Below are 11,300 nucleotides of genomic sequence, written 5' to 3' on the forward strand. Positions count from 1 at the left end.
AGCCAATACAAATTCTTTCAAAATGAATACTTCTAAACATGTAAATATGCATCAGTACACGTTATACATAGGCCTAATAGAACACATAGGCCTAAGCTAGATTTAAAAAAATCTTAAATCCATAAATCTCAGGCCAGGTCTTTTAAGATAGAAATGCGATGCTGTGGTTCAATTTCGTTTTTATCCTTTTGCAAGTTTCTTTAAATGTTTGTTTAATAATACTACTACTAAAAGTAATAATAATAATAACAATGATGATGATGATGATGATAGTAATAATTGATATTATTATTAATAACAATAAAAAGTGAAGAAGTGCTAAATGCGAAAAAAAGTTGTGATTTGTTGATCATAATATAGTATATATAGTTAGTAGATCCCTGATTAAAGATCATGAGAAATTTGTTGGTGTTTCATTTTGACTATAATGGTAATGTGATGATGATGAATTTTACTATATAAAAGTGTCATTTCCGGCCATCTCGAGAGGTACTATTTCCTCAAATTTTCTCACCTCAGCCGTGGTGGGGCTGAGGTGGTTGTGAAAACATTTTTGAAGTAGCCCTATGTAAAGTACATACTCAAAGACAATGTTTTTAAGCTTTGTTTTCTATGGTATACACACACACATTAATAAGATCTCTATGGTTGTCAAAAATCCCTGATAAAAGATCATGAGATCTTTTTTTGGCGCTTCATTTTGAATAATGGTGATGTGATGATGATGAATTTTACTAAAAGTGTCATTTCTGGCCATCTAGAGGTACTATTTCCTCAAATTTTCTCACCTCAGCTCCAAACATGTGGGGCTGATGTGGGTGTCGACTCACAAAATGCCCTCCCCCTCCACCTTTCAAAACAGATCCTGGTGTATGTCTTAGTGACTGCTGTTTGTTTTTAGGATGTGATCTGGTTTTTCATGTCCATTTTTCGTGATTACGACTATTCTGGATAAAGAATGTTTTGTGCAGAGTGGATTCAAGGCCCCCCTCATTTTTTTAAGGAAAAAAAAAAGAAAAATATATTCAAATTGAAGTACAAGAGTGTAATTTCCGGCCATCTAGAGATGCCCTAATCATAAATTTTCTCGCCTCAACCCCAACCTGTTGATTTATTATATAATTATTTTTGCACTTATTTATAATGCGTCTATTGCAATTTTCACTTTTGCACGTTCAGAGTGCGCTACACAGGGGGATTCGCCCCCTTGAACCCACCGGGGTCATACGTAATTCGCATAAAGGCTCCCCCCTTCCCCTTTCAAAATCCTGGCTACGTCCCTGAGTTATAATGTACCTCCATTAACAATGGACTTTCCAGAGTGTCAATCAAGTTAACAGCTGACCAATCAGAAGAAGGCTTGGAATATATGCACATCATGTGTTGGGACCTTAGTAACAATATGCAAGGGGCAGAAATACATTACATCTGCAAAATCTTAGTTATCGAACAAGGCTTTTCAAGGCTGACTCAATTATATGTTGCAAAGACAAGCCAAATCTTCCATTAGTCGCAACAATAAATTTTAATTATTAATACAGGGTTAAAGATGAAAATGAGAGATATAAAATGGTAAAAGAACCATTTAAATCCAACATTTTCTTATGAAGTTACAAACGTTTAAACATATAGCTGTTTAAAAGAACAATATTTGAAAAATCAGAATTCAAATTTTATAATTTCAGGCATTTATTGGGCAGAAACCATCAACAAATTGTTAAAAATTGTTGTTTTAACATTGAAAATGTGGAGGTAACAGCATATCAGGATGTATAGATATATAAAGGTTAGTTTAGTGAAATAAAATAGATTTCAACAATTTTGACATTTCAGCATATTTCGGACAATATCTCTAAAACACGATTTGCAGCAAGTGACTGGTTTGGCTTGTTTTCGCCGCATATGCTGTTCTAACCTGCAGTGGTCTGTTCAGAGCCGTATTCCAGCTTTGGTTGTGTACTACCGACCGAGTTAGTGTAGTCGTTTGTAGTAACAAGGTTACCCCTTGAAAACCTCTTCACCTCGGCATTCGGTTTGTGCGTATAAACGAAGTGATCTTCCAGAGTTACAATTCTTGAGAAGCTTCGGTTGACGCAGAGTGGGCAATGCCAATGGTGGTGACCCAGTCCTGAAACCTTTCTACACTTGCATGTTACAATAGCAAGGTCTAAAATCAAGAAATATATTGAGATACCATTTCACATATATATTTTTTTTTAATTACAAAGAATAAATAAGACGACGATAAATACCTGGTCAAAAAAACAAAACACAAAAATAATTATTTTATTAACATAACCAAAGAGTATAGAATTGCAAAGAGGTCCAACTGGCTTGATTTTTTCATGCATGAAATGAAACGAAAAACAAAGTATAACTATGAGATAGGGGGCAGTCTATTAGAATTTAAAACTCGAACATGCATTCTACTGATAGTAGCATCGATACGAACACCTTTTATGTTCTTTAGAAGGACGCTCTAGTTCTAGTAATACTTTTCGAGATAGGATTGCATTTCAACGAAACCCCAAAAGCCGGACCTTTTCAAGTTCTATACTCTTTGACATAACCTGAAAAGCAAAAGTTACAGCTACAACTAATGATGATGTTAATGTTGACACAATATGATAATAATTATGGTTTTGATGTTTATAACATGAATCATAATGCTAATTATTAAAATGATGTTAACTTAGACGATGATTCAATTTGTGTTTTGATGATTACAATGATGTTGACGATAACATGGACAATCCTAATGATAATGACATAAATGTTGATGCTGATAATTTGATCATAATGATGATGATGAGAGATGTGTTTGGTGGATGATAACAGGAAAAAAAAGTGTTTTAACTTACCCCCAACTTCCACCCGCGACCCCCAATGATTAGCTGAAAAGTGTTGCTTTAATTTTTGTATATCTCCTGTCATGATGCAAAGGGAACAGTGCCATCCCTCACAGTGGCCTGTCTCCGTACACTTAATCATATCCCAATCTATAATTCATATAAGTAGTAACATCACATCAATCATATTTTGATTATCATATATATTTTGTAACATATTAATAACAAAACAAAACAGAAAACTGATATTTTGTGTATCTAGGTTGTGTTCTTGGGCAATGAATTCTATTTATATTTTTGTCACCCTTCACAAACAATGTAAATGGTTTGCCTTCAAGCAGGAGTGTAAATGGGCACACCAGCATACGCTTCAGAGATAAACAGAATAATATTGCAGGAGGAGTGGCAACATCCTCCCTGAAGGTAATATCACTTGGATATCAATGGTTTGGAATGGAATTGCTGTGTTGTGAATCACAAGCAGGAAACATGTACTGTATATGCCTTAATTTTTATGATATTTCACAATTGCGTCCATAACTGATGATCAGAAAAACACTCACTACACAAATATATTCCAAATAATCAGAAAAATAAAAGTGTATCTTTATGCTATTATTTATATAATTCTTCCAGATATTCATGCCACTGAAATAAATGCAATTTGGTGATCTACAAAATATAAATAGTTAAGTCCGTATCAATGATAAAAAATTGAATTTTCAAACCTATTTGACGTTCATGCTTATTAATAACTGGCTGTACGTCATTCTGGATTGCTTCCATTACTTTCATGGCTTCCGTTGCTTCAATCGCATCTGTTGCTGCTATCGCTTCCATTGCTTCCGTTGTTTCTATCGCTTCCGTTGCTTCTACAGTTTCAGTCGCCTCACTCGCTTCCGTTGCTTCTACTGCCCCTGTTGCTTCCATGGCTTCTTCACTTGTTGTGAATGCGTCAATAGCTGGTTTGGCCTCCATTACATTAATGACTTGATTCCTTGAGTATTGCTTAACATCAGCAGTTGGTTTGTGCACACGTAGGATGTGCTTTTGCAAGGATGCAGGTTTAGCAAAAGAAACGTTGGTACACAGTGGACAATGATAGTGGCGCTGGTCTTTAAGCTTCGTCAATGGGCACTTACATAGTACAGATTTCATTTCTATAATTATAATGATAAAACAAATAATAATAATAATTCTAAATTTTCTTGGACAATTTTGATATACATTTATTGAAGCAATCTTTCATGCACACAGCTAACCTCTTAATGTGAATGATAATATAGAAACTGGTTGTAATAGGTGGCTGGACAGGGGATGGTTCAATGTATATGAGACTTGTAGCGTACGGTAGGTTTTTGTATTGTGATCACTTACATTGATAAAGCGACTCACCAAAGTTGACTAACAACTGTTGAACTGATGACAAGTCCACACAGAAATTCTCGCGACAACCCAATTTGTGGTTTAGATCGCTGGTACAGACAGAGTACAATTAAAAGTATATATTAAGATTGCAAAAAACCTTTCAAATAGATCTATCTTAGCAGAAAGTGTTTCACCAAGATAACGATTGCCAGGCGGAGATTATCTTTGGCCTGTGAGATCAACTCACAATAATTTGGCCATTCAAGCAAATTAATTAAGATCTAGGGTTATACACTAATTATTATTATTATTATTATTACTATAAATCTATCTTTATAGTATTCAAATCAACACTACTAAGATTATTATACATAAGAATAACTACTGTGTTAAAAGAGACTTTTAAGCTTGATTTCCATACAATCGCTACACGCTATCGCAGACAGCTTTCAGTAATGCTGATTGGTCGATCAAATCAGGGAGCCTTCCCGATTGCATCAGGACTGCTACACAGTACAATGATTGCACTGAAAACACTAGCGACAGCGATTTCAAGGAAAGTAGGCCTTACCTCCAGCCTCTACACGGGATGCCCAGTGGACTGCTCGCAGATGCCTTTTCATCAAGTATCTCTTTCCATTTGTGGTACAAAATGGGCAGTGCCATCCATCGCAGTGAGCATCCCTGTCGCACCAGATAATATCACAACCTACGTGGAAACGATAGAGTATCATGCAACAGACCATTCACATCACACAAGACATCACAATCTACATTCGGTTTGACATCTCCTTGCTTATGGTTTTGGTAGTAGAACCTTGAATAAGGACTAGAAACTATAGGCCCTGTATAGACAAACTAAATCATGTGCACTCATGTGAGCCCAGGACATCCATCCTTCAAGAATGCAGGACATCCTTCAAGTATGACAGGGCCCTCCACATGTGCACTCATTGATCCCAAAACTGACACACTATGACCCTTTGGGAAGTTGAATGTAGTAGGAATGAATTCTTCCAAGTACTTTTTTAACCACAAGCAAAAAGTGCTACAGAAATACAACATTACTATTCCTCTATTGTTTTTTTCTGGCTAAACACACTTTGGCCATATACTGTACTAACCTACACCGTTGTATACTAGTGATTCACTGTAACCGGGTGGTTTCTCTCTCCTCTTCGGTGATTCTATCTTTGTGACTTGGCTCACATTTGACATCAATTTTCCCTGGCAATAGCGTTTTACAGATGTTATTGGCTTATGAGTGGCCAAGATGTGATGAAGCAGTCGAATCGACTTGGCAAACGTTACATCCGTACACAGTGGGCAGTGCCAGTGTCTTGGTGTTATTTTATTAAAATTGTTGCATTTACACAATACTGAAGTTTTATCTGTAAAAAAAAATATAATACTGTGGAAGAGCGAGTAAACATGTTGAACTCTTTTTTGGCGCATAGTAATTGCACCGCAAGTATTGCATCCAGGTACTTACAGTAATTAAGCTGTCTGAATGTTACGTAACACTGTATGCGCGTAATAATCTTGCTTGTCTGGGTATATATAGTGGTTTTCATGTGGTTGCTAGCTATTGAACACATCAATCGTTACTGTACGGTTTGTGGTTTGGCAACGTAAACTTAATTGAATAAGTTTACAGGTATGTTAATGAATTGTTAATCATTGTATCTTGATAATAGTAATGCTATACATTGCGATATCTTTAACGATGTTTGATAATGATTTATTTATAATGGATTCGAGTATCAGTGTAGGTAGTATTTTTCGTATCTGCAATCGAGAAATGGTGTTAGTGGATGATAGGTATGCATGCCGCAATGGTACAGCTGTGTGTGAAGCTGTAGAGTGTATTATTGGACTCGTTTTGTATTTGAATATTTTCGTTATCTTTACATCGCTAACAATTATAATGGTTCATTCCTAGATTGAATACTGTTGTATGGTATGTACTGAAGGTGGCTAACGATGGTTGTGTTCCTCCAAAGTTAGTTTTTGTTTAAATCCAGGTATGCACATTGTTATGTAACTATGCATTGATATTGTAATGGTTAGGTAATATTGTCAAATGATTAATTGATGTAATGGTATCGTGTAGTAATGCTGTACATGAGTTACAAATGTATGATTGTTTTACAGGGGTTTTTGTTTGTTGGGTCGATGTGTGCACATCGACATATGATTGGTGATCGTGAATCTCTTAAACATTGACGATTAAAAGAATCTGGAACGTTATGGTTGTCGTTGTCTTGTTTGTTCAGTCAGCCTAAATGACCACAATACCAAAAAGGTATTTCAGATAAAACATTGTGCTGGGGTTAGGGGGTCACATGGATAAGTAAATAGATTGAAAAAAAAAAAAAAAAAAGAAAACTAACCGTCAAATTCAATACGAGAAGCCCAGTGCACTGATTGAAGATGAGATTTCATTAAATACCTCAGTCCAGTGGCACTACAATAGGGACAGTGCCAGCCCTTACAATGACCTTGCCCAATGCAACGAATCACCTCACAATTTGGCATAGGAGCTAAAAAAAAAAAAACACATTGCTAAAAGTTATAATTAAGTGTGTAAGTTCTATCACTTATATCTGCATCATAACTTAGAACATTATATTTTTTTTTTGTTTTTTATTTCTATTTTTGAAATTATTCAAAATACAAAATTAGAAATTTTAGTTGGCTCCCCACCCCAGAGAGACCTGCAGTGGCCTTACAGCAGCACCAGCACCAAGATTACAAGCAGTGAATTCGCTTGCTCATGTGTCAGTTCACTGGAGTATGTGATGCAAAATGAATGTCCAGCCACAGTACAGCTACTGTCTCTTATACACATCTAGATGTGTATAAGAGACAGTCCGTACACAGTGGGCAGTGCCAGTGTCTTGGTGTTATTTTATTAAAATTGTTGCATTTACACAATACTGAAGTTTTATCTGTAAAAAAAAAATATAATACTGTGGAAGAGCAAGTAAACGTGTTGAACTCTTTTTTGGCGCATAGTAATTGCACCGCAAGTATTGCATCCAGGTACTTACAGTAATTAAGCTGTCTGAATGTTACGTAACACTGTATGCGCGTAATAATCTTGCTTGTCTGGGTATATATAGTGGTTTTCATGTGGTTGCTAGCTATTGAACACATCCATCGTTACTGTACCTGTCTCTTATACACATCTAGTGACGATTAAAAGAATCTGGAACGTTATGGTTGTCGTTGTCTTATTTGTTCAGTCAACCTAAACTACCACAATACCAAAAAGGTATTTCAGATAAAACATTGTGCTGGGGTTAGGTGGTCACATGGATAAGTAAATAGATTAAAAAAAAAAAAAAGAAAAAAACTAACCGTCAAATTCAATACGAGAAGCCCAGTGCACTGATTGAAGATGAGATTTCATTAAATACCTCAGTCCAGTGGCACTACAATAGGGACAGTGCCAGCCCTTACAATGACCTTGCCCAATGCAACGAATCACCTCACAATTTGGCATAGGAGCTAAAAAAAAAACACATTGCTAAAAGTTATAATTAAGTGTGTAAGTTCAATCACTTATATCTGCATCATAACTTAGAACATTATATTTTTTTTTTGTTTTTTATTTCTATTTTTGAAATTATTCAAAATACAAAATTAGAAATTTTAGTTGGCTCCCCACCCCAGAGAGACCTGCAGTGGCCTTACAGCAGCACCAGCACCAAGATTACAAGCAGTGAATTCGCTTGCTCATGTGTCAGTTCACTGGAGTATGTGATGCAAAATGAATGTACAGCCACAGTACAGCTAAGGTATGGTAGATCTCTGATAAAATAAATAATAACAGGAAAGTCTTCTGTCTCTTTAAAATGTGTACAATCTGAGGATAGGGAGTAGTTTAATACTTGAATTAACAACTCTTTAGTACACATTTTTACAAAACATAATCACAAGACTTTAACAAAAATTGTATATTATTTATACTATTTTTGAAATAAAATTTTAATATATCAGTAAACATTTTTGTAGACTTTGTTAGGCCTACATTTGTTGAAAGATTTCTAACATCTTGATTTGAAAAACCCCGGTCAAGCTTTCACATGCAGGCTGGTTGTAGCCCTGGAGGAGTAGCTGCAGTACGTGTGCAGTGCCTGGTCAAGTTAGCTAGCTAGCCTAAAAATCAGGAGGGCAGGAGATTGCTAAAAAGAAATCAAGAGAAACCCACTAAAATCAGGCCCTCTACACTGTAGCTATCATATAGGCCAAAAAAAAAGTAATGGTAGGTTTCTGCATCATGTTGAAAAACTACTGGAAATTGTAAAATCGTGAAAATAAAAGGATGAAAAATGTTACAAATTGTAAAACTGCGTAAATAAAGGGCCGCGAAAGTAAAGACTTTACAATATTATTCCTTTGCCAGATTCTTACTTTTAATGGGTTCTGGAGCTACTTCTTCCTCTTCCTCGACTTTTTGTATGCCATCATCATTCCTGCTAAAGAATCCATGTGGTTTCCCAAAGGAAAATCTTTTCACGACCTCATTTGGCTTATGGACATCCATAATATGTCTTATCATCTTCTTCGGCCGCAGACATTTAATCACACAGAACGGACAATGCCAGTGCCTCGGTGCCGAGTTCGGTGACTTGTTACACTTGCACATAACAGAAACTTTATCTGAAAGAGACAAATAACTTATGGATTTATTAAGCTATATTTATACTCCAACATAATTTTCAAACAAGTTTTTATCTGCGGGAGAGAGTTATACAAAAATGTAGAGGAACAATATTATAATGTTATATGTACAGTTATATATATGAGGCATTTCACTCCAGATCAAACAAATTATTGGGATGTTTTAAGCTGCCAAAAGAATGATCAGGACAGATATTTGTCAATTTATGCTGATATTATTTTTATATTACAGGTATCTATTGTTTGTTTTGTTTTGTTCTGTTTCAATATAAGGACCCCAGCAGAAATAATGTATTATTTTTACCTTTTTTAGGATTATCCTTAGTATCTTTTCTTTTCTTCCTCTGTCATTGTTTGTTTTCTTGTACTTTATGTACAGTATATTTATTATGACCACTGAATAAATTCATTCAATTAATCAATATACTACAACAATGGCTTCTATTCTAAAAAAGTATAATACATACTCCAAGTATTGAAATGCATGCCATCGTGTTGGGATTCATATAAAAATTTAACAAAAAATTTAACTAACCTCCAATTTCAATGCGAGAGGCCCAGTGTACAGTGGCTAGGTGGTTCCTAATTCTGTACTTTGGAGCGGCAGCTGGACATAATGAGCAATGCCACCCTTTGCAGTGTCCAGGTTCCTTACACCGAACCAATTCACAACCTTTTATAAGTCAAAAAAATATATGACAAAAATATTATCATTTACCTAAAAGTCTACTGAATTATAAAAAATGAGATTCTTCGAAAAGGCCAAAATATGTGTGAAGTAAAGTCCCTTTTCACTAAACATTAGAAACTGGATGTATTTTGAATTGGCCTGAGATTTAAAGTTATTTAAACACACAGATAATTTGAAGTGGGTTTATGGTTAAAAAATAATTACCAGTTATTATACCACCATCTCATTAAAAGAATTTACTAGGCAGTACTTTTATCTATATTCCAATTTCTTCTTTAATGACCAATTATTAATTTTAATTATTGAATAATAAGTAGGGAATATGTATTGATGTTGTTGAATGTTTAGGTTGGTTTTTATATTCATACATTCATAATAATTAAGTGCCAAAATAAATGAAATTAAAAAAATTAACGACAGAAGATTTGCATCTTACCATGTGTACCAAGGAACGAAAAGTCCTTTGGTAGTGCCTTCCTTTTTGGAGTCCAGGAATCGGTACGTAGATCATTTTTGTCAAACGAATGTTCATCTGCAGCGAGGTCAGCATCAGCGTCGCTTCTTGTGCAATCAACAGAATAAGCGAGCCGATGCTGGCTGTAGCCTTTCACAATGGCATTAGGCTTGTGTGTACGCACAATATGAGATACCAAATACTTCAATTTGTAGTACGGATTGCAGGCACAGTATGGGCAATGCCAGTGCCGTGGGGTAACTTTTCCCGGAATTCTGCACTTGCAAAGCAAGGAATTGATTCCTGAAAAATAAAGAATAGAATTATTCCATATCTACTAATCATGTAATTTCATTGTGTCAACAAAAGTATGCTATATGCAACAATTTTAAACTAAAATATAGCTTGGTTTTCTTTTCTTTTTTGCAGTAGCAGTATATCTTTAATATTATGATCATATGTAAATTTGTAAATGATTGATAAGTAACAGCTCACCTCCAACTACTACCCGGGATGCCCAGTGAACAGAATACACATGGTTTTTCACTCTGTATCTTGGTCCGGTTCTGTGACAAAGTGGACAATGCCATCCTCGGCAGTGTCCTTTATTCTGACACTCAATAAGACCACAGTGGCCTAACTGTGGTTTTTTCGATCGAGGTGAACCTGCAGCTATAAATAAATTAAAACAAAATTGATAAAAAAATAAATTCTACTAGACCAGTAGACTAAGCTTTGATTTGATTTGATTCAGATTGATATTTTGTATTTATGTCATTCAAACATTATTAATAAATTAATAGTTTATTAATACATGTGCACATGCTTCACAATGATGTAACTGTAACAAATATTAATTTGCCTTGTTTACAATATTGGTCAACATATCCATGTACTTTCATGTCCATTCTTTTGTGGTTATGCAGAAGTGTAACGACTAATGCATAAAACAATAGGACCACTGCAACATCAATCTGTGTCATGGAGTGTATTAACTCACCAGAATTACTGTTTAAACCAAGCATGTTTTTGTTTTATTTTGTTTCTGAGATTTACATATAGATGTGTAGGACAAATAGTAGTCAATGCATAGTCATTCGACCGTAACAGGCCTTTTTCTTATTATACATTGCTTTGTAACATACGATGTTAGTCCACTGATGAAGCCCTAAGCCGGCGAAACGTTTGGAATATAACCTGAAATTTACATCACATTATGCCTTTGAAGTCTTCTTATATATATATATAT

General features: G+C 35.1%; 2 protein-coding genes across 2 annotated transcripts in view; both read right to left on the minus strand.

Moving 5' to 3' along the window:
* LOC117102018 overlaps nucleotides 1-6,754 on the minus strand; it is an 11,914-nt gene extending 5,160 nt beyond the window's left edge. The window contains exons 1-6 of the mRNA XM_033242229.1: nucleotides 6,611-6,754; nucleotides 5,342-5,608; nucleotides 4,789-4,926; nucleotides 3,578-4,009; nucleotides 2,862-2,999; nucleotides 1,916-2,167 (exon numbers count right to left, since the gene is read on the minus strand). Coding sequence (XP_033098120.1) covers nucleotides 1,916-2,167; nucleotides 2,862-2,999; nucleotides 3,578-4,009; nucleotides 4,789-4,926; nucleotides 5,342-5,608; nucleotides 6,611-6,662 — 1,279 coding nt within the window. The 5' untranslated portion in view covers nucleotides 6,663-6,754. The remainder of the gene's footprint in view (nucleotides 1-1,915; nucleotides 2,168-2,861; nucleotides 3,000-3,577; nucleotides 4,010-4,788; nucleotides 4,927-5,341; nucleotides 5,609-6,610) is intronic.
* A 304-nt stretch (nucleotides 6,755-7,058) lies between these two features.
* Nucleotides 7,059-11,300, minus strand: part of LOC117102059 — a 5,509-nt gene continuing 1,267 nt past the window's right edge. Inside the window, exons 2-7 of the mRNA XM_033242273.1 lie at nucleotides 10,547-10,723; nucleotides 10,034-10,354; nucleotides 9,442-9,579; nucleotides 8,637-8,885; nucleotides 7,581-7,730; nucleotides 7,059-7,168 (exon numbers count right to left, since the gene is read on the minus strand). Coding sequence (XP_033098164.1) covers nucleotides 7,059-7,168; nucleotides 7,581-7,730; nucleotides 8,637-8,885; nucleotides 9,442-9,579; nucleotides 10,034-10,354; nucleotides 10,547-10,723 — 1,145 coding nt within the window. The remainder of the gene's footprint in view (nucleotides 7,169-7,580; nucleotides 7,731-8,636; nucleotides 8,886-9,441; nucleotides 9,580-10,033; nucleotides 10,355-10,546; nucleotides 10,724-11,300) is intronic.

Source organism: Anneissia japonica, unplaced genomic scaffold (genome assembly GCF_011630105.1).
Source record: "Anneissia japonica isolate Jap-2015-1 unplaced genomic scaffold, ASM1163010v1 scaffold997_len2565447_cov190, whole genome shotgun sequence".
NCBI lineage: Eukaryota > Metazoa > Echinodermata > Crinoidea > Comatulida > Comatulidae > Anneissia > Anneissia japonica.